Here is a 23914-nt window from a genome sequence, read left to right on the forward strand (position 1 = left end):
CAAAAACTTATTCCCTATTCCAATATCTTATACTGATAGGGTATGCCCATTATAGGGGGCCCATTACTGGATCCACGTCCATTACCGGGGTTCCATTACTGGAGCTTTGGTGTCCATGACTGGAGAAAAAAACCATACTGTTAATTTATTAATTATGTGGAAACTAACTGCAGTATCTTTGATACAACACGCCTGAAACATGAAAGAAGGATAGGATATTCATCTTTTAACAAGCTAAGCGGTAGAACTTTTACATGTATCAGGGAAATATCACAAATACTCAAAATTTCCTCTTAAATGTCCCATGACTGGTGCCGTTACTATACCGTATTATCAGTTAGATAGTTGATAGTAAATTGATATTGAGCCGCAAATTGGATTAATTAATACGCGTCGAGTGGAACAGATCAAAATCATCCTGATTGACGTTTGGTATTCAATTTCAATAAAAACAAAGTTTGAATAAACTGTCATTTATTTTATTATAAGTATTAGACACTGATCATTTATATTTTAGTCTAAAAACATAAAACTAAGGATTTTTACAGTGCGTGTCAAAATGTGTTTATAAATGAATGTGTTACATCGAATATTAGTACCTAAACAAAGTGAAAATGTGTTGTGTGTAAAAATGAAATGGCCATGTGTGTTAGTGTTGTGTTTCGCGTGTGCTACGGAGAACGCGCAGAGGGAGATGGAAGCTCAAGATCCTAAGGTTTTGGAACCTGTGGTTATAGACCAGGTTTTAGAACCTGGGACAGAGGGATTGGAGTTTTTGGAGAGTACTGAAATAATCAGCGCAGAGAGAAATCATAGCGTGAGTTTTTTTTATTATTTCTTTATTTTTAACCTTTTGCTTAAAGGTCCCGTCACACAGGCGCGTTTTCCGGGCGGGGCGTGAGCGTTTTATATGTAAAGGCGGCACGCCCTGCTCACGCCCCGTGAACATACCTTGGCAACACAATCATATTTACGGAATAAATATTATCTAAGTATATAAACAATATAATTAAAAACGTTAACCTATAAGTATAAATGCAATGCTTAAGGTGAATTCTAATTAAAATTCCAATTGCGTACCAAGAAGCATCCAAGAAGCTCATAAAAACCTTGATGTTTGTATATTTATAGAGCAAAATTTGAGGCAGTGTTTACGGTCTACCGTGTCCTTACGCCTTCAGCTTTTGATTAAGTATAGAGTCAGACCAAGAAAAGTCTGCAGCGGATTTGATAGCTCACGCAGTGCAAGTGTTATTTTAAACGTCAAACTTCTATGAAATTATGACTTATTAGCTGTTGCCCGCGACTTCGTACGCGTGGATTTGTACATTAGCTTAGAACATTATGCAGCAAAAGATAGCAGTAGGGACGGTTAATCATTTGTTAAGTATTATACAACTTAATTATTAGATTTGTCTTTCACAACCTGGCTACGAAGTTTCAAGCCCCAAACTGAATAAAATTGTTCTCGATATAATCCCTCTCAACAGTCAACCCCCAGGAGATTTTCAAGTCCACTATTTAATAAAACCTACTACGTAACTACCTATTTACGAAGCTAGAAATTCCTAGGTTTAAATAAAATTTGAAACCTCTACCAACCTTACAACGCCTTTTTTAAACCTTTTAGGGGATGATTTTTTAAAAACACTAAAATCACTTTTCTTGTATTCTAATAATATGCCTTTATACAACGATTCAAGTCCCGCACTCAAATAAATGTTTGCCCTCCAAACAAATTTTCAACCCCTTGTTCACCACTTTGGGGGATGAATTATCAAAAATTCTGAAATTAGTTTTCTTTTCTTTTTATAAAATACCTTTTTACGAAGTTTCAAGTTCCTAGTTTTAAATAAAATTTGAACCCTATACAAACCTTCAACCGTTTTTTAACAGTTTTAAGGGATGAATCTTTATAAACGCTGAAATTACTTTTCTTGTGTTCTAATAATATGGCTTTGTACAAAGACTCAAGTCCCGCACTCTCAAAAATATTTGATTTCCATACAAACTTTCAACCCCCTTTTCACCGCCTCAGGAGATGAATTTTAAAAAACGCTTAAGAGTCCTTAGTCCTACAAGCGAGCGTTTTTTGCAATCTGTTACCTTTTTCATTCAAGATTACGACGTAACTATTAGTATTCATTCAAAAACTGATAACGTACTTAAATAATCATTTCTTAAACTAGCAAGTAAGACCGTTCAAGTTGACATTTTCTCTTTTTAAACCTAAAATAAATGAGTTTTCTTGGGAGGCTTTTTCAAAATTTGCAGTGAGAACTGTCGTTTCGGTTCTCAATTTTGCAGTAAACAAGAATCATTTGATACAGAAATGATTACAATTCAATTCACCATATCTTTTACGAGCGGCTAAGACTATTGAAAATCAAAGATTCATTAAAAAAAATGGATATTTAACCTTCCGAACTTTCTTCATTTTTTGGGTGAAAACAGGGTTACATTATATTTTTTTATCGCAAATTGTACTATTATTTTGCCCTAAAAATAATATTATAGCAAACTATAACTATACGTTAACCCATAAAAAAATAATCATAACTATAGGACCTACCTTGCCGTAAATTTATATTATTTTAAAACACGTATAAATCACGCTGCACCGACGCCGCGCGCTCATTCTCCGCCGAGGCGGCTTAGGGGACGGACCTGTGCTCGATCGTCAGGCGTTCGGTGACTATGGTGCGTTCGTAAACAGCCAGAGATTTCCGAGAAGTGCTGTATACAGCGACTAGAAAATCTTGATACAAATAAGTACATTTTTTACACCATATTTAATTTCAACAACAGACTCTCGCTAGGTGATAGGTTTTCAGTGTTACTTGAATACTGGTTAGGTTTTGCATTATTATTATACCCGGACGACCTGGATAATGTCCAGGTTCTCATGATGGAGTCAGGAGTTGGTCACCGAACTCCTAATCTACTCATCATAACTCCATCGTGTTTGGGCTCAATAGATTTGCCTCGACGAGCACCTTCGTTCTAGATGAGGTCCAGGTTCTCATGATGGAGTCAGGAGTTGGTCACCAGAACTCCTAATCTACATATTATCACTCCATCGTGTTTGGGCTCATTAGATTTGCCCTGACGAGCACTATATATCTTGAGGAGGTCCAGGGTCTCATGATGGAGTCAGGAGTCGGTCACCAGAACTCCTAATCTACTCATCATAACTCCATCGTATTTAGGATTATTAGATTTGTCCTGACGAGCACCATCTATCTAGATGAGGTCCAGGGTCTCATGATGGAGTCAGGAGTTGGTCACCAGAACTCCTAATCTACTTACCATAACTCCATCGTGTTTGGGCGCATTCGATTTGCCTTGACGAACACCATCTATCTAGATGAGGTCCAGGTTCTCATAATGGAGTCAGGAGTTGGTCACCAGAACTCCTTATCTACTCATCATAACTATATCCTGTTTGGGCACAATAGCTTTGCCCTGACGAGTACCATCGATCTAGATGAGGTCCAGGGCACAGGGCTATATTATAGTTCTTACGAACAGATACTTATCTCTCAAAGAAAACTCAAATGCCTACCGTTTTAATACCTACACAAAAATACAATGGAATGACCTTCAACGCACCGCGCGCACCGGCACAAAGCTAGGGTTGCCGACGCTTAGAAATTATTTTACAAATAAGTACCTACCTACTTACCTAAACTATAGATTGTATGAAAGATACCTACCTACTTACCTAAGGTACAAATATAAGTTTTATTAATTGTAAAATAACTATGAGCAAGATAAGTTGCAATAAGTAATTAATAATTATAATATTCCTTTTATCATTATTAATTACTTATAAATTTATTTTATTATTCTCTTTATTTATCTTTTGTCTTAAGTTAGGGTTTTTCCTTATTTTATTATTTATTATGATGAGTGACTGCGAAATATTTTAAAAGGTCATATCTCCCTACAGTAACCGTAGTGTTTACGCCGTTTTATAAACCGCGTAAACACTACGCGGTTTATAAAACGACGTACTACGTAGCTTGCGACTATCGTAAAAAAAATTGGTATAAGTACTTATATTGAGAACGTCTAATAGTTACTTTTCCTATTAATCGGTAGAGCAAACACGGATTTTTTTATTAGTTTTTTTTTTGTGTCTGCATCCATCCACAATTCCACACTACAACATGTGTTATTTGTTCGTGAAGAAGACATTTATTTCGCATACATTTTGGCATATTCGAGCGCCGGCGACCAACTAGCTTGATTTTCTACCGTGAACGGGAAGAGATTCGTAGGTATAAATCCGTGCTCGCGCGGAGAGTTCCATAGGCCTGAGCGCCTACCGCGAACCACGTTCGACGTGTTGCCTCTCTGTCGCACTTGTAAATTCGTACGTAAGTGTGACAGGGAGGTAACACGTCGAACGTGGTTCGCGGTAGGCCGTCTGTCCAGGGTATCTTAATGGAGTGGAGCGAAGATGGCATAATATAAATAATCGGATTTCGGTATTGACCCCGACGAGGCCATCAAACAAAAAAAAATGTGGAATGTAGTCAACGGTATCATGGTTTTAAATAAAAACAATGACTGGTTTTAACAGATAGGGCCAGTTGCATATCACAAATAAAGAAACATGTTTATTTGCAGTATGGACGGGCCCCGACTTTCCCCTAAAAACAGAAATAGTACAAAAAGACGACAATTTGTGGGCAGCAAAAATGTAAACAAAACTCATGGTTTGTCATGGTTTGTAAAAAAAAAACAACGGGTTGCACTCCGGGAGTGCCGGCAGAAGTGAAAACTCAATGACTAGTGCAAAATGTCTGCAGCACTATGTATAATTGATGTTAATGCCATCTAGCGTTATTTCGTCGCATTACTTGAAACCCCTAAGCACATCACTGTTGGCACTCGAGTTATATTAATACCGGTTAGAGGGAAACTCACTAGATGGCATTTAAATCAATAAAGAAAAACTCAATAACATTGTAACAGTTTTTTGATCAGGTCACGTGTCCGTCTTACGGTCACGTGATCTGTCGCGAGTTTAACATTTTTTCCCCACCTCAAAAAGTGCACAGCGCCGCTAAAGAAGTTTGAAAATACAACACTACTACAATGACGAATATTAGTAGTAAGGTTTATTCGGGTAATTCCGAAAATAATTGTAAAATCACTCATATTCCGTTGTAGTAAGAGTCAGCTTTCGGAATTATCCGCCACTATTTGTTCATTCGGAAATACCCGAATACACCTTATTCATAAGAAGAGTGATTGTCACAATAATTCCATGCCAGAGGTCAATATTGTTATTATTTACTCGCCTCTGGTTATATATTATCCCAACACATACACTCTATTGACTACGACCATGCTTATAAAATAAAATAAAGAGTGCCAATATAACGCTAAAAATAATGTTACTTTGCAATTAAATTGAAAAGTATCAATATTATTCTCGCCTGCGTTGAAACGCGCTTAACTTTGCCGGCGCTCGCGTACCGAGCGCCAACGCCATCTATCGAGTGTTATTTCGTGAAATCGGTGAACGCTCTAAGGAATAAGGCCTCTTAAAAGTAGTTTTCTTCTCTTTTAATGAAATAACTTTTCACGAAGTTTCAAGTTCCTAGCTTTAAATCAAATTTGAACCCTATACAAACTTTCATCCCCTTTTGGGCCCTTTTAGGGGATTCGTTTTTAAAAACGCTGAAAACACTTTTCTCGTATTCTAAAAATATGTCATTATACAAAGATTCAAGTCCCGCACTTAAAAAAATGTTTGACCTCCATACAAATTTTCAACCCCTTTTTCACCACCTTAAAGGATGAATTTTGAAAAACGCTGAAATTGGTTTTCTTCTCTTTTAATGAAATAACTTTTTGCGAAGTTACAAATTCGTAGCTTAAAATAAAATTTAAACCCTTTACAATCTTTCAACCCCTTTTTAACCCTTTTAAGGGACGAATTTTAAAAAACGCTGAATTAACTTTTCTTGCGTTCTAATAATATGGCTTTATACAAAGATTCAAGTCCGCACTCTCAAAAGTATTTGATCTCCACACAAACTTTCAACCCCTTTTTCACCACCTTAGGGGGCGAATTTTAAAAAATGCTGAAATTAGTTTTCTTGTTTTATAATTAATACCTTTTCACAAAGTTTCAAGGTCCTAGCTTAAAATAAAATGTTCACCCCAAGACAAATTTTCATCCCCTTTTTAACCCCCCTAGGGGTTGAAATTTTAATAACGTTCAAATAATGTTATTTTGCTATCTTATGTTATGCCTTTTTAAGAAGTTTTAAAGAATTTGTAATGGATTCCATCTTTCAACCCCTTTTTAACCCTGTAAGGGGATGAATTTTTAAAAACGCTAAAATTACTTTTCTTATTTTCTAATAATATGGCTTTGTACAAAGATTAAAGTCCCGCGCTCAAAAAAATGTTTGATATCCATACAAACTTTCAACCCCCTTTTCACCACCTTAGGGGATGAATTTTCAAAAACGCTGAAATTAGTTTTCGTGTATTTTAATAATATATCTTTTTACGAAGTTTCAATTTCCTAACTCAAAATAAAACTTGAACCCCATACAAACTTTCATCCCCTTTTTAACCCCCTTAGGGGTTGAATTTCTCAAAATCGCTTCTTAGCTCTTATACATTTTATAAATGCAACCTAGTGTCCAAATTTCAAATTTCTAGCGTTTGTAGTTTCGGCTCTGCGTTGATGAGTCAGTCAGTCAGTCAGTCAGTCAATCAGTCAGGACACGTGCATTTATATATTGACTTATAAACAACACTTGCACTGCGTGGGCTATCAAATCCGCTGCAGACTTTTCTTGGTCCGACTCTAAGTCTGAATTATTTTTGCACGTTAGCAGCCAGTCACACCTGCCTCATCTTCTTCCTCTTCTTCCGGTCCACAGGATTTATTAACGAAATATCAATGAAGAGAAATATCATAAGAAAACCGGAAAATCCAAATAAAGGCCTGTGTTTTGAAATGAAATGCGTTTATTTGCAGATAATTGCATTATGTGCAGATAAGATAGTAGAGTCAATATTATTATGTCTAGATAATGTCAATACTTTATTTTATACTAGTAGGCATGCAAAATATTTGAAACCTATTTACATTAAATTACATTACATAATCCATTACAATAATTTATGAAGTATTTACAATGAAAATAGAGCCAAGAATATAAATTAATAAATAATTAAGTGTCACGATATTAATAATAATCTACATTTAAATATTCCCTTATTGTGCTGATGTTTTCGTAGAAACTAGGGCCTACACTCTCCAACGCGCTTATTAGTTTCCTTTTCGATTCTCCTGGCTAATTAGAAGGAATCAAAAGATATGGCGCGCCGCGCGAGTTGCGACAGCAGATATGGCCGTTGCGCGGATTTTTACCTTTTAACTTAACAACACTCTCAATACTTCTGTTTAAATTTGGCTTGTCAGATCACTCGGCTATATTACAAGCTAGTAGTCGAGGAGTATAGTTTTCTAGCTACACTTTACTGAATTTTAATAATTCCACCACTCCAACAGTTCAGTAAATCAGTACTATTCAGTATTACATTACAAGCACTTGTTTACCGTTGTACAAACGAATCGTCGATCTACTGCCGTATTCGAACTTCAAGATATTCACAAGAGACGACACGTACTAGATCCATTCTAGATACGTTATAGTTTAGATTTCAACTAAGTTCTCTTTTGCTGCGCAATTCGGGCAACCAATGTCACTTTTACGATAGATCGTGTTAGATATCTATTAGATGTGAATTAGATCTCTAAGTAATATCTTGTGGAAATCGTTCAAAAGTATCTCCAGAATCGCGGAAATGTCAAATTTGACAGGTTAGATCTTAAACATATCGTTATCGTATCTTGGCGATGTCTAATAGATAGGTATCTATTACAAAATCCGAATCGGGCCCCTATTCGCGTAAATCGCGTACAATTCACGTTATTTGTTTATCTTATCTCCGATATCCGATTGACATCAACCCATCCCAACAAGAAACGCAGTAAATCCAAATCAATTTGATAAAATGTCAACACAATTGTATGCTTTATTTCAATGGCTTAAAATCCATTTATGTTTGTTACTTCTTGGCATTGCGTTTGTATTTGTCTGTTTTCGGTTATTCAGACAATCGTGTGCTTGCCTCATTATCATCAGATTGGTCAGAACGGAAAATTGATAACTTCAGTTGTTTTAGCAGCAGCAACTACATACGAGTATGTGTATACAAATATGTCTTAGTAAACGCAAGCGTAAATACACTATTTTAATCTGAGATTAAACATAAAAACTTAACTATAGTTTTTGCCTAAAATTTAGTGTTTAGTGTTGTGGTAATAATATTTAATAATTGTGTAATACAGTGTAATACCTACAAGGTAGCATGAAAATCACAGAACGACTAAAATACCAGTGCCTTTTTCCCTGTGTTATTCATTGACTCATTGTGATACCAATGTGTTAAATATGTGCAAAAGTGTGTTGTGTCTCAGTGTCTGTTTGTTTACATTTTCTGGCATGGCCACGTGGTGTCTGGGGCTACAGGACTTTCCGTTATTTCCCGGTAATTCTGGGCAGAGAATAATTCCCGGATTTCGCCCGCCTCACCCTCGCCCGATCTACTTTGTGAGTTCCATAATTTTGCGACGGGATTCTTAGTATTTTAATTTACATCGAAAATTATGTAATAAATAGGCGATCCATGACTTTAATGAAGTGAATGAAGTACATATTCCTTTTCCTATAATATTAGATTCAGTTTTTAGACATCGGTTGCCATCTGACATAAATACTTATCAGAGTGGCGTTATTCCTTCCTAAATCTCTTTCAAATCTAACAAACCGTCAATAATCGTTTGTCTTTATCCGTCATTTTGACATTTCTGGTTGTTAGAAAGAAACAAAATTTAACAGAACTTTGTATGAGGTTGGTAAGTTTTATTAATTAGAGAGTTTTTATTTTTGATATGGCGGCTTACCATGACGGCAAAGACAGGCGAACTAATTATGTTGGCAGCCGTAACACAATCACACATAAAATTACAGTAAAGCTTAGTAAGTTTTGTTAGCTTCGGCTAAAATTTACACCCTCGTTTGTTTATAGATCAATTTCGTAATAAGGCGAAACAAAGGAAAATATACACTAAGTCTCTTATTCCAGTCACATACTGAGTCTATCGCCTCAAGGGAACCAGTATACTAATATGTATAAGGTCTATAAAAGTGAGATTTTCGGTGACGCTTGGGTAGTTTTATGGACCTTAAAGTCACAATAAGCTTGTTTTTTTTCATGATTTTAATAAAACCTGTCGAACCAAAAATTACAAATAAACAAACACCAAAACAACGTCAGAACAAACAAATATCATAAATAAAATAAATTAATTAAAAATTAAAAAACACGACTGCAGTTTAAAAGCGAACTGAAAAGCTAAAAATAATTTTTAGTTATGTTAGTTACTCAACTTAATGAATGTAAAATATAATATATAAGTGTTCTGTCAGGGTCGTAAACAGCAAACGGAAAAGCTTAGGCTCATTTAGGATCGTGACTGTACCTGTATATTTTATTTCGATGCAGTCGGGGACCTTGATATATTGAATTTTTCCCATTCACAGGTCCCCGACTGCATCGAAATAAAATATACAGGTACAGTCACGATCCTAAATGAGCCTCAGCTTTTTCGTTTGCTGTTTACGACCCTGACAGAACACTTATATATTATATTTTACATTCATTAAGTTGAGTAACTAACATAACTAAAAATTATTTTTAGCTTTTCAGTTCGCTTTTAAACTGCAGTCGTGTTTTTTAATTTTTAATTAATTTATTTTATTTTATACATTTTAGTGACCATACAAACCAATCACCTTTTTTATATGATTTAAGGCACTTAAGTTGCTTCAAGGAGCTTTCATCATGTTGATATTTGATATGTTAGCATAAAACGTGCTTAAAAACCTAAATAGGCCGGACCCAAAAACCAGACGTATTGAAAAGTGCTATGGCTTAATATCTCTGCAACTACATAATTATTTCCCATTAGTTGGCTTTCGGCCTTCGCAATTAAGATACTTAGGGAAGCTGCAGAAAGCATGCACCTATCTTACGTTCCGGGCCTTCGGCCCTACGCGAAGCTCGGCCTTCGGCCTTTGCAATTAAGAATCTTGGGGAAGCTACAGAAAGCGCGCACCTTTCTTACGCTCTGGGCCTTCGGCCCTACGCGAAGGTCGGCCTTCGGCCTTCGCAATTAAGAAACTTGGAAAAGCTGCAGAAAGCGTGCACCTTCCTTACGCTCCGGGCCTTCGGCCCTGCGCGAAGCTCGGCCTTCGGCCTTCGCAATTAAGATACTTCGAGCTGCAGAAAGCGTGCACCTTTCTTAAGCTCCGGGCCTTCGGCCCTACGCGAAGCTCGGCCTTCGGCCTTCGCAATTGAGATTCTTGGGGAAGCTACAGAAAGCGTGCACCTTTCTTACGCTCTGGGCCTTCGGCCCTACGCGAAGGTCGGCCTTCGGCCTTCGCAATTAAGAAACTTGGAAAAGCTGCAGAAAGCGTGCACCTTTCTCAAATAATTTGTACATTTCGATCACATCTTAGATTAATTCTTCTAATTCTATAAAAATTGGTATGCTGGTAAAGTACATGAAGCTGAACAATTTCCACCATATTTCCCAAAATGTCCAAGAAAGTTTGTATGAAACATTCCTTTTTGTTACCAAATGTGTAAGGAAATCTGGTAACAAAAAAGGATGTTTCATACAAACTTTCTTGGACATTTTAGGAAATATGGTGGAAATTGTTCAGCTTCATGTACTTTACCAGCATACCAATTTTTATAGAAATCTAAGATGTGATCGAAATGTACAATTTGTTTGAGAAATGCTCACCTAGTCAATCGTTCAAACCGTTGCTTTCGTATTTGACACTTTCGCAATTGAAAATAACGTAAGCGCCACGTATGACGTTGTCGTATATAGCTGCAAAGGGAAATGTCATTAGCGCGATGTAGAACATTTCGTATTTTCTCTCCAACGATACAATTAAACATATAACTTATATATATTCGTATGATCGCCTTAAAAAATCCTTTCTTCTAATATCCCATTCAATAGATTTAGACAATTCATTTATCTTTGCGTTATACTTACATTTTGTAAAATCTTGTCCTACCAAATGAATAGTTTAAACCATATTTTGTGTACAGTTTTAGAATCGTCTTTCAAAATCCTTTATTTTAATACCCAACTCGATAGGTTTATAAGTTTTATTTTTGTTTCGGTTGCACAATTTGCAGTGCATAATCCGCCATATTGGTTTTGTGATGACGTCACATAGCCTATGTTACTCGGGATGACGTAAGGATTCCAATGACATCTCAAACACCTAAATCGGTTCAGGCACTTAGCTGTTACGGTGTAACAAAGAAACTTACATACCCACATACAAACATGAACCCTGAAAACAATACACTCTTTTTTTGGGGCAGTCGTGTAATAAATAAGGGTTAATTATATTAAAATTATTTTAAACGAGTCACTCACGTATTATTAAATCGAATAGCTCGACATGTTTCGATCCAATTTCCGATGATCCGACGTGAGTGACCCGTTATCTGTCGTTATGCTTAGAGAGGACAAACGACGATCATCAGTTGATTAACTTAGCAGACGTTTATGAATAAGTAACGCATAATCTTAGAATAAATTTAAAAGTGGAAAAATTACTGTCTTGGGTGAGACTTGAACTCACGGCCTCTGGATAGATATTCCAGCGCTCTGCCATCTGAGCCACCAAGACCTCATCCATAGCCAGCAAATCTTTCCACCATATTATAGGTTTAGGGGACCCTTAGCGACATCTACCGTATGAGAGTTCAAGTCTCACCCAAGACAATAATTTTTCCACTCTTAAATTTATTCTAAGCTTAATAGCATCGGTCGCAGACGTTTCTGCTTGTAAAAAATTAGATTAGTAACGCATAATGTTCAAATATCGTTGTCCACAGGACGGCGGTCCAGATCCTCCAGACCCTCACTACCCGGTCCAGCATGCTGGTCCAGCGAGGAACCTGATCGCAGTTCCACTGCCGCTTAAGGAGTCAGACCATGAGCTGATGTTCAACGTGTCCTGGCTGCCGCCTCTAGGTGAGTATATTTCGAGGAACATAGTTTGTTGATATCTAGAGAAACATGTTATAGTTAGTTTAGTTGGTTATTCAACCAATCAGGTTAGAAATCTTAGATATCAGGTTAGACATAGGGAGTTTAGGTGCAAACTAAGTTACTCTAGAATGCTAGTCCAGCGTGGAAGCCCTAGCCGTGCCGCCAGACGTGATTAAGGGAAAATGGAAGCTACCTTTTTGACCCACGGGCTACGGCCCATTGAATTGTATGAAATTTGGTTCTTTTTGCGGGCCTAGTTGGCAGTCTCGCGTTTCCTTGGTTTGTATACCCCTGTGCTAGGCTATTTGATAAAAGTGGGAGGGTTGACTAAATTACAGTAACCACTGGACTATCTAGTTTACCTACAGCAAATGCTGCAGCAAGGACATGGAAGAGGAGACTACAAGAGGGAGGCAATGTTGACGTTACAGTGCTATTTTACTGTAAGGTCTGTAAGGCCCCATTTCTCTGCTGATTCAACCTAAGCGGCAACGAGGCAGTGGAGTATGTCAGCGTCACATCACACCGCTAAGCCTCAAACGCGAAATCAAACAAAGTACACTCCGACAGTATACAATGAGGATTACCTTCACCTCTGACAAAAAATAGTATTTTATACAATCGTGATATAATGGAGAGCCTTTCAGTCGAGTACCGTGTTTAGGCAACGAAGCTTGCTGAGTTGCTTAAGTAAGGTACGAGATTGAAAAGCTTGATTATATCACTATTGTATACAATACTTTTTCTACGAGTCAACAAAAAAAAATACTTAAAACTAGTAGAAGAATCATATATGTAGGTAAAAAAACCAAAAGTATACAGTTAAGATGCGCGAGTAGCCGCGATACCTTCATACTCGTACGCGACCCGGCCGCCGCGCCCCGCGCCCCCGGCCGGTTGGTCAACGACACCTTCTCGTAACCCATGAGGCCCTGGTACTTGATCCGCGCTTTCAATTGGTCAATTTCATTATAGTTGACTAAACTGTATCGAAATGAATATTATAGTTGACTAAACTGTATCGAAATGAATATTATAGTTGAGTTGTGGGGTCCCATAGTGGAAAAAGTATACGATTTCACTTTGGTATCACTTTGGAGTCTTAATTCAAGCATTGCAGTCGACGAGTAGAAAAAAACAAAGTACGCTCGTAAACCACAGTAGCTCACAGTAACTACTTTATATAAAAACTCGGAACTGGACATTGCTATTTGTTTTTGTTCCAGGGTCGCCGGCTTTTGACTACTCCCTGGAGGTACACAGTGAAACTGACACTGAAGACTGCAGGATGACCATGTGTTATGAATACAACATTCCTGGGGTAAGCTACCTTTTAGGCAACCTTTCCACTGAGGCGGAAATGAGAGGAGAATACATCAATAGCGTTGATTTTAATCCAGCGTAGTGGAGAGGAGATGCTGTTGGTTGATTCCCGCAGGTTTTCTCTCATCTCTCATCTTCGCTTCAGTGGCAAGGCAGACTTAAGAAGATAGTACTACTAATATTGATGCGACCAAGTTACCAATCAAGCCAAATGCCAGTTGCCATCCAAATGCCATCTTAAGACCATGAATATAAGTGTTGGATTGTGTGAAAATGTTAAATTGGCCACGTAAGGTGTTTTTTTGTTTACAACAATCATTTCGATAATAATAATATTATTTTTCTCGTTAATCTTAGCGTTTCGTTTCGTTTTCTGTAGACGATTGTATTCTTGGCTAGGCCTCCAGATCCATGTACAAGGAATAGACTAAATAATTTTTATTTTATGTGATTTTCCTTTGCCTTTGCCTTTCTATAGTATTTCAATTCGCCCATGGCATATGCAGTATATACATATGTAGTAGCTATAGGTACAACTTATCAGTATGCGACGTAATAAGGTACGCTAACTGATAATTTGCGATTTACAAGCAATTTTTTGGTAATCAATGACAGTAGATAAACTAAGTACTTATCTGCTATCTATTACAATATCGTCGACCACGTCATTAGATAACACTCATGCAGTAAATACTAGAACCTAGGCAACAAAGCCTAATCGGAGTGCCTAGTCATGATAACAATTATTGATAGACGCCATTTGAAAATTAAATAATGTACAGAAATACATTATTTTTTGTTTAGTGTTTTTTTGTCAATACGATTGTCATCTTGGCTAGGTGCTCAAAATATCTGAACATGCACTTTAACTTCTTGATACATTTTTTGTTCATATATTTGTGAACACCCTAGACTCAGCTAACTATGCACGTTATTGAACAGAACAATATAAACAGAGGGGCTACCGCAAAAACCGAATTTCACAAATTGCGGTGATCTTTCTCCAATGAAGGCGTAATTAGAGTGAAAGAGAATAATGCCCCCGTAATTTGCGTACCTCGATTTTAGTAGTAGTAGTAATCACTTTATTGTACACAAGTTACACAACTCAGATTAACATAAAATTCGATTCTCGCGGTTACCCTGCGGGTGTAATTTATTAACGTCATATTTTTGCCACAATTTGTTATTGCAAATGCCCTGCAGAGTTAGCTTGGTCGGACTTTACCTTTGCTAGGTATAAATCCTGAAGAATAAAATAATTTCAATGTCACTGTAAGAAATAATCCAAATCAGATTTATTATGATTATGAGCCTCTCAGGATTTCCGTTCACTGCCCTCGGCTTCGATCAACACGGGCTTCCGACACGTCGGAAGGGATAGGCCCAAGCGATATCTTGACATTCAAATCATTCTGCCATTTTTCGCGGAGGGGAACGTGCACACAGTCGCACTTCTCACACACTTACATACAAAATCCAATCTGTAATGACGACACAAATACATAGAAAATGACACCCTACACAGACAAATCTTGCACACCTCGATCTGTTTTTGTGTACGGACGAATCACAAGTGTCACAACACGCACACTAACACATTTTCGTCAAAGAATTTTATTGTTTTCTGAGAGATGAGAAGTCGGATTTGTCGCTCGACCGATCCGCAATTTGTACGGGGCGAGCAAAATCGATAAATCCAGCAAGTAGTAACCTCTTTTTACAACAAAAAACCGAGCAATTAGGCATTTTTTTCTGCTGCTGTGTTCACTCGCGCGTCTAGTCTCGGTCTAGTTAAAAATCCGAGCGCAACTAGTTTTATTACCCGCGCTAGATCAGTTGATTTTGTACCTAGGCAGAGGGGAAACAGTGCGAATGCCGCATCCCTTCCGTGTTGATCTAAGGCCCTCGGGCACCTCTCATAATGCTCTCTCTTTTTATATCTCTGTAAATATGAAGTCAAAGTTCAAAATAAATTTAAAGTTGAAATAAGTTAGTGTAAACAGGTTTAAATACATTTAAAGGTTTTAAATTAATTACACGCGAGTGAGTTCACACGAGTTCAAATTCGCTAGTTCAATTTGCTACGCTGTTTGCATTCACTTAAAGATAACAAGATGTATAATGAAATGACGTTTCTATTATTTAAGGTTGTATCTGGCAGTTCATTATTTAAAATTAACCACCCTTGAAAGTAAACGAACTAGAGTTGGAACTTAATAAGATACACTGTTTTACCGTAGTAGGTATATATCTGTACCATACATACTGTCTTTTCTGCAATTGTATGATTTACACCCGTTATTGTCACCAGGACGCTACGTGGTGGACGATCCCTGCGCACGCGAGCCCCGTCCCTGAAACTTGCGCAGTGCGACCAGGCTGCGCGTACAAAATAAGGCTACTCGCGCATCCGTGGGACGGCCGGACCGAGGCTACTCTGCGCACAGAGTTACATGGTAAGATCCTCCATATCATCCTATGGCATTTGATCTAATTCATCAACTATCGACAATTTTGAGCGTTGAGCCACGTCCCGGAAACTTGCGCAGTGGGACCAGGCTGCGCGTACAAAATAAGACTGCTCGCGCATTCGTGGAACGGTCGGACCGAGGCTACTCTGCGCACAGAATTGCATGGTAAGTTCCTCTATGTCATCCTATGGCATTTGATCGAATTTATCAACTATAACTATCGACAATTTTGAGCGTTGAGCCACCTCCCTGAAACTGGCGCCGTGCGACCAGACTACTTAAGGATGACTCACGCTAGACCGGGCCGTGCCCGGGCCGGGGCGTCCGACATGTCATCTTCTATGACGGCGGATTGGTGATCACGTGGTTATTTCCAAAGAAAAAGAAGCGCCGGGAGCTCCAGTTCGGCCCCGGCCCGGTTTAGTGTGAGTCATCTTTTATTCGTTGCAAAATAAAAGAAGAAAACAACACGTGACACGAAGTGGTCCCGACTCAGCATGGTGCTAGCCTGGCTGGGCTAGCTGGTCTTCCGTCGTGGCCATGATTATGTGGCTGCACGACGTGGAACACAATGTATAAAACAAATAATAAAAAACACATCATTTATTATGACCAACATATTAATACATTATTATTATAATACCTCCACAATTCCCATACAGCACGGCTCTTTTAGTCCAGTCAAAGTTTGTAAACAAACAATGCTGAAATAGCATATCACTCGTCGCGATGCATTAAAATTTGTAGAACAGCGGCAAACGTTCGGTCACGTGATGCGGTTATAGGTAGGTATACATTATCAGAATTTAAGGCCCTGCATCGAAAAATAACAGGATCTTTGAAAGGTGGCAGTGGCTAGCCCCGGAAACAAACAGATGTGATTTTCGGATATGTTTCTTGACTATATGATAAGGGGTTTGATACTAGTCGAAACACGAATGCTTAAAATTTTCTCGATGAAAATAAAACCAAACTTACGTCTTAATTTTTCGTTTTAAGCGTAGTGCAACTAGAAAACATGCCTATATCCAGCATAATCCACCTTAAATTAAAGGTTTTCATCTCGTCTTAAGTCTCATTGAACTAAATATAAATTTTTGTAACGTCAGATGGAGCTAAAGCTCACACAATATTCATGTGCGGCGCGAAACGCTTCCATGTGTGTGTTCTAGCGGGGAGGGAAGAACTAGTGGGCGTGGCTTACGGAGCGGTAGACGCGGCTTTAGTAGTCCTTTAAACGTTAACTTTCAGCGTCAACAAAAAAAATGGTTCTCAATGTGGCCTTATGTTTTTTTATATGTTAAATTATTTCCCTAGAGCTCGGTTTCCCCAAAATCCTCTTAGATTGAGGGATGAGTCCAAGTAAGTTAAGTCCGCAGTGTGATAATGTTGTGATAGCAGCAGGTATACGGTCGAGTTCACAAATCACAACCTCCCGCCGCCATTCGCCTTGTATTAAACTATCATCTTGTTCCAGAATGCGTGTCAGGAGTATGCTCATGCGCACATGCCCCGCGCCTCCCCGCGCCGGTTGTACGCGCTGAAACCGTCTTGGACATGGGAGACATGTTTGTGAACATCAGCTGGTCACTACCTCCCCCGGCCTACCCACAGAGGCTACCGAAGGGGCTGAAGAAACAATTCTATTTTGTCAGGTATTTATCACTTCTTCTTCTCTCATGTCGAGGTTCCTCTAAAACCCTAAACAGTGGATGCCCAGAAAGCAGCGGTGCTGACAGCCCAGCCCTGACCGTCGCGTCCCTCAGGTCAGATTTGCCTCGCACCTGAAGCTTAGAAACTTTGTTGGTTAATCAGGCGCGGATCCAGCCCTCAATAAAGGTTGTGGTCACAGCCACCCGTAAATCGTCAAGTACGAGTCAGAGTAGTAGGCGTCGAACTCGCTCATGAAGTCATGAACAATCATGACTTTTGAACGACCATCCTGATCTCAATAGACCGTGAAAGTGTGACGTCACAAGTTAATGTAGATATGTATATAACATCTGCTATCCTGCTTCAGCATTACACACCATATCAGCTTTGTTGTGAAACGATTATTTAGCTTGTAAAAGCGTGCATCACATTTGTGCAAGTAGAAAAAGCGGCAAATAAAATAAAAATAGGTGCTAAAGGTTGACCTCCGTAGAATATTTGAATTTTGCTCCTTTTTTTACTGACAAAGTGGGTTTGCCAGAGTATACTTCAGTCTTCGCAGTGAATTTTTTTTACTGTTAGGGACCTCCGCTAAGTTTTTTTACCATTATGTGGGTATGCTGTACATGCTTGTATCGTGCGTGCCGGGTTTGATATACAGGGTGGTCCAAACCTTGACGTCCAAAAATTTTTTTTAGATTCCTCACGTCGTGGGCTATCAGAATATACCCCATGTATGTTAGCCGATTTTTCGTACTTTTCGAGTAATGATTTTTTAAACTTTTAAATTTTGTTAATGAAATTCCGGGGTTCCCGTACAGAGTGGCTAAAAATAACTGCATTCCCGTTGCCAGGGAGGTTATGGGATTATACTGAGCAACTTTTACTATGGGACCAACCCCGAAATCGCGAAAAAAAAATTACCCTTCCATAGAAAATGGACCATCAACCAAAATGTATCAAACAGCCAAATTTTCTGATAGACAGGAACCACGACGTGAGGAATCTAAAAAAAATTTTTGGACGTCAAAGTTTGGACCACCCTGTATATATGAGGTGTCAATCGATTAATCTACATGACAAAGATATAATTTTAAAATATTTAGCAGATTTTTTACGAGAAAAACTTTAGTAGGCTTAAAGATTTCAAACGTTTTGTTTGCTATTAACAGTATCGGTGAGCAAATGGTGTCCGACGCGCACCCATCGCCCTGGTTCGCCCACAAGATCATTAGGCATGTCCCAGCCTTCGGCCCTATAGCCGACGGCGACGGCCCTCGCTACTACCTGCTGCCGACGGCCGAGAGGAGAGAAGACAAGAGGCTGAAGGACGTAAAACTGCTGGCTAGAGTCAGCGTGGTGGATGACAGGACGTGCATTGGACCAGCGGGGAATGCTACGGCCTACGGTAAGAGAAAAGAGTTCCCCATAGAATCACCAGGCACGTTGCAGTCCCGCGATGAACTTAGATACTACCTGCTGCCGATGACCAAGAGAAGACAAGAGGCTGAAGGACGTGAAACTGCTGGCTAGAGTTAGCGTGGTGGATGAGAGGACGTGCATTGGACCAGCGGGGAATGCTACGGCCTACGGTAAGAGAAAAGAGTTCCCCATAGAATCACCAGGCACGTTGCAGTCCCGCGATGAACTTAGATACTACCTGCTGCCGATGACCAAGAGAAGACAAGAGGCTGAAGGACGTGAAACTGCTGGCTAGAGTCAGGGTGGTGGATGAGAGGATGTGCATTGGACCGTCGGGGAATGCTACGGTCTATGGTAAGAAAATAATCTCTTAGAACCTGGCACGTCGTATCCCCGCGATGAACCTGGATACTACCTACTGCCGACGGTCGAGAGAAGAGAGGAGGTTTCTATTTTATGTTCCTCAGTGGAAGAACAAGAAGAAACAAAACTGGAGTTTAGTTCGAGCCGTGGGCACTGAAAGCCTGGGTCACTTTTTATTTCGTAAATATATGACATCTCACATCTATTTCCGTTTTCGTTCGTTTTAGTTTTTAGTTTTATCAGGCCTCACTGAAAATCAGTGTCACGTTGTGGGTCCTTAGGACTCACTTCGTGACACTCACTGCCCTATTCGAACTTCAAGATATTCACAAGAGACGACACGTACTAGATCCATTCTAGATACGTTATAGTTTAGATTTCAACTAGTTCTCTTTTGCAGCTCAATTCGGGCAACCAATGTCACTTTTACGTTAAATAGAGTTAGATATCTATTAGATGTGAATTGGATCTCTAAGTAATATATTATGGAAATCGTTCAAGAGTATCTCCATGCAGAATCGCGGAAACGTCAAATTTGACAGGTTATATCTTAAACATATCGTTATCGTATCTTGGTGATGTCTAAAAGATATCTAGTAGATGTCTATTTCAAAATCCGAATCGGGCCCTAAGCTGAGTGGGGACCTTTTAGCACAATGTATTTTTTTCTTCTGCTCGTCCTAATGAATTTTTGTTTTTATATTTTGTTATTTTTTATGCTAATTTGTTAATTTCTTGTGCTAATAAATATAACTTACTTACTTAATTATAATTTAGATTTTTTCTACATAAAAGTTTGTAGGTAAGTATGTAGTGTTTACGCATACCTATAGATTACGCTACGAGTATTTAGGCATGGAAAACGCGTTGTCTTCCCAAACAAAATAAAACCATAACACGCGCTATATTTTTAGACAGATCACTCAATCGTTTGGTACATTGTACAGCCCAACGTGTTGTTACGAAAGTTACGAAAGCGCAAAAATAGTACAGTCGCCATCCGATATATCGGAGCGGCCGAGGTGCTCAAAAAATCTAAACACGCACTCTAGCGCCTTGACAATAGAGGCGTGTTCAGATATTTGTGAGTTGTGAGCACCTTGACCGCTCAGATATATCTAATGGCGACTGTATAATATGTTAATCATGGCTAAATTGAATGGAATTTACTGTATTATTATAGTCGCAGGCAAAAAATTCACCGAAGTAAAAGCGAACGAATTTTTTATGTAATGAACGCTGATGCTGCATTGAAATTGAAATTTTGCGACTTTTGAAATGAGAGAGATAAAATGAGGTGCTTATGTAAAACACAATCATCATTAGTCAGCACACAGCTTTTATAGAGGGCTGTGGTAAAGAAATAAATAAAAAAATAAAAAAAATAAAAAAGCCTTTATTGCCATGTAACTACATAGTTAAAACATACTTAAACACATGAAATAAATACAATTTAAACAGTTATATAACAATTAAATAGTTATAGTTTTTGTAATGTAAGTGAGTGTCACATGGCCCCAGTTAGGGTAAAGGCCTCCTCCATCAGTTTCCATTGTTTCCTGTCCTGCGCTTTCAAGATCCAGTCTCTACCAGCTTTCTTTTGAATTTCGTCTATCCAGCGTTCTTTTGGCTTCCCTCTGCTCCTCTTACCAGTGGGGCCCATCCACTCGGTTACCGGTTTCGTCCATCTTTGGTCTGTGATTCGCGCTACGTGTCCCGCCCATCGCCATTTTAATTGTAGTGCGTGTTGTCCGGCGTCTATCAGTTTGGTTTTTCTGCGGATATCTTCACTTCTATATCTGTCTGTAAGTTTAACACCAAGGATGCTTCGCTCCATAGCGCGCTGGCAAGAGCGTATTTTTGTTTTAGTTCTCTTTTGGAAGATCCAAGTTTGTGCTCCATATGATAGACAAGGTAGCAAGCACGAATCTATTACCTTCTTTTTGAGCTTTAGGGGAAGTTTAGATTTTAAAATTTCTTTAAAGCTCCATAACCTCTTCCAAGTCATGTTGATACGGCGTTCTATCTCGTCCTCATGTCTTGATTTCTCGAAGGAAATTTGTTTACCAAGATATATATAGCTGTCGGCGTATTCTATAGTTGTATTATTTATCGTTATAGGGTCTTTTACACTATTGGTAGCGACTTTAGTTTTGGACGTATTAAGTTGTAATCCTATATTTCCGCTGACTTGGCTTAGTTCTAAGATCATTTTTTCGAGCTCTGTAGATGATTTTGCGAAAAGGACGATATCATCAGCAAATCTTAGATTACTCAGGAATTCTGAATCGATATTGATTCCTTTTTTATTCCAATTTAGCTCTTTCATGATATCCTGCAACACAGCTATATAAATATCCTGGGGGACAGCGGGTCTCCTTGTTTTACTCCTTTTCTGATTAAGATTTTTGGCCCAAGTGTGTCCAGCTTCACCCTGCTTGTGCTCTTCTTATAAATATCCTTAATTATGTTAATATATATACTCGGGACATTTTGGTTTGAAAGTGCTTGCCATATGCTCTCGTGCGAAATTGAGTCAAACGCCTTAGCGTAATCGATGTATGCTAGGTAGAGTGGCTGTTTATACTCTTGATGTTTTTCTATTATAAGTTCCAATGTATGGATGTGATCTATAGTCGAGTAGCTCGAACAAAAACCAGCTTGCTCAACTGGTTGCTGTTTCTCGATCATCGGTGCTTTTCTTTTTTCCAGACACATTGCAAATAGTTTGTATAATGTAGGGAGCAAGCTTATGGGTCGGTAGTTGTTAATGTCCGTGGGGTCTCCCTTTTTATATAAAAGGATTATCCTTGATTCTGCCCATATTTGAGGAATTACTTGAAATTCTACAATTTTATTAAAAAGTATTGTAATAGGTCCCAATAAAATGTTTTTTCCAATTTTCAGAGCTTCGTTGGGAATGCAGTCAAGTCCAGGGCTTTTTTCTTTCTTCAGTTTTTCTATTTTGGCTGATATTTCTTTGTTTTCAAAGGGTAATATATTTGTTGTAGAGCTGTGTTCTTGTTCTGTGTCAACTTTTATGTACTTAATATCGCTGTTAAGTCCGTCGTTGTAGAGGTTCTGGTAGAACTTAGAAATAAAAAAGGTTTATTTTATACATGGTGTCGCGTTCAGTATGAATCATGTGAAAGCAAGTGACAGAGGACCATACTAGAAAGCTACCGATTTCTTCGAAATCATTAATTATCGCTGAACTTACATCGGGGTCATATCGGTAGCTTTCTGGTCCACTAGCACTTTATTTCTAAGGCTCGAATCGATTAATTTTGTTTATTTGTATGAGTAAAATGCTTATACATTGCATGTAAATTGTTTCAGATCCAGCAAAAGTTGCTGAATCCGCATTTGATACTTATGTAAGTACTATATCGCCGGATCAAAGGAAAAAACCAGCTATGTGCAAAAAAGTTGTAGAACGGAATAGTTAGTTTACGCCAAAGGCAGAACCAACCAATCAACCACCACCAATCAACTACATATGTCTAGTCGCAATCAGATATATCGGAGCGGCCAAGGTGCTCACAAAATATCTAATCTAAACACGACTCTATTGTCAAGACGCTAGAGTGCGTGTTCAGATATTTTTGACCACCTTGGCAGCTCCGATATATGTAATGGCGACTGTACATATATATAACTTTATATGCAGGAAAGGAAATGAAGTCTATAATAAAGTAATTATCATTACATTAAAAAATGCATGTCATATTTAGTGACCCTTCCATATTTTTGATCCCCCTTTTGTTGCCAGATACTATGGCTCGTCTGGGTCACACTGGGCCTGCTCCTGATCTGCGTGGCGGGCTGCGTGGCGAGCGGCGCCGGCGTCGTCAAGCGCGTGCTGCGCGCGCTGCGGCCCGCGCCCGTGGCGGGGTGCCCACCCACACACGGCTGGGGGTGAGTACTATTCAATAAGCTGGTTATTTGAGTGAGTGACGTCATTACAACGCTAAACTGGAATTGGGCGGGATATGTTGCCCGGCAGAGTAAGCGCCTGGCGTTCGTTAGCTCGTTGGGTGAAAGACATTCGGAGGATGGCGGGTATTTTCTGGATGAGACTAGCCTAGGACCGCGAAAAGTGGCGTAGGTACACGAAGAGAGGCATAATGATGAAGCTGTTTACAACGTTTTTTAGCTGACTTGAGATTGGGTGTTTCAGAACTTTCAGCGATATTGACAAGTTTTATTTGTCTTGTCTTTGTCCCTACTTAACCATTTCCCATGACCATAGTTAAGACATCTTGAATAATCTTAAAACTAAGTGTTTACTACAAACATAGTATTACTGGAAATGCTCCATAATACCTAAGAATTTATTTTCATAAATAAAATCTTACTCTTACTGTTTTAAAAATAAAATATTCTTCCATTAATGGCTATCGGCTATTTTTGTGCTTTCGTTTGGAATTTTCTCTCGATATATTTGACAGTCCACCGTTGTTATATAAAAGGTTTCTAATTAGAATTC

The 23914-nt window shown here is 38.7% G+C and overlaps 2 protein-coding genes across 3 annotated transcripts in view; both read left to right on the forward strand.

The window, feature by feature from the left end:
- The first annotated feature begins 631 nt into the window (after positions 1 to 631).
- On the forward strand, positions 632 to 19173 carry LOC134652696 (uncharacterized). The gene is made up of 6 exons (XM_063507858.1): positions 632 to 817; positions 12034 to 12172; positions 13417 to 13511; positions 15828 to 15972; positions 17465 to 17642; positions 18813 to 19173. The coding sequence occupies exons 1-6, from the start codon at positions 632 to 634 to the stop codon at positions 19171 to 19173; spliced, it is 1104 nt and encodes a 367-aa protein (XP_063363928.1).
- Positions 19145 to 23914, forward strand: part of LOC134652831 (fibroblast growth factor receptor 4-like) — an 87560-nt gene continuing 82790 nt past the window's right edge. Inside the window, exons 1-3 of one of the 2 annotated variants that reach the window (XM_063508014.1) lie at positions 19145 to 19232; positions 22765 to 22802; positions 23198 to 23343. Coding sequence is in view for 1 of the 2 variants with exons in the window: in XM_063508013.1 (XP_063364083.1) it covers positions 19380 to 19416; positions 22765 to 22802; positions 23198 to 23343 (221 nt within the window). In the remaining variant the exon portion in view is untranslated. Of the gene's footprint in view, positions 19233 to 19295; positions 19417 to 22764; positions 22803 to 23197; positions 23344 to 23914 lie in introns of those variants that run through there. The other variant, XM_063508013.1, reaches the window with a different exon arrangement.

The sequence above is a fragment of the Cydia amplana genome, chromosome 12 (genome assembly GCF_948474715.1).
Source record: "Cydia amplana chromosome 12, ilCydAmpl1.1, whole genome shotgun sequence".
NCBI lineage: Eukaryota > Metazoa > Arthropoda > Insecta > Lepidoptera > Tortricidae > Cydia > Cydia amplana.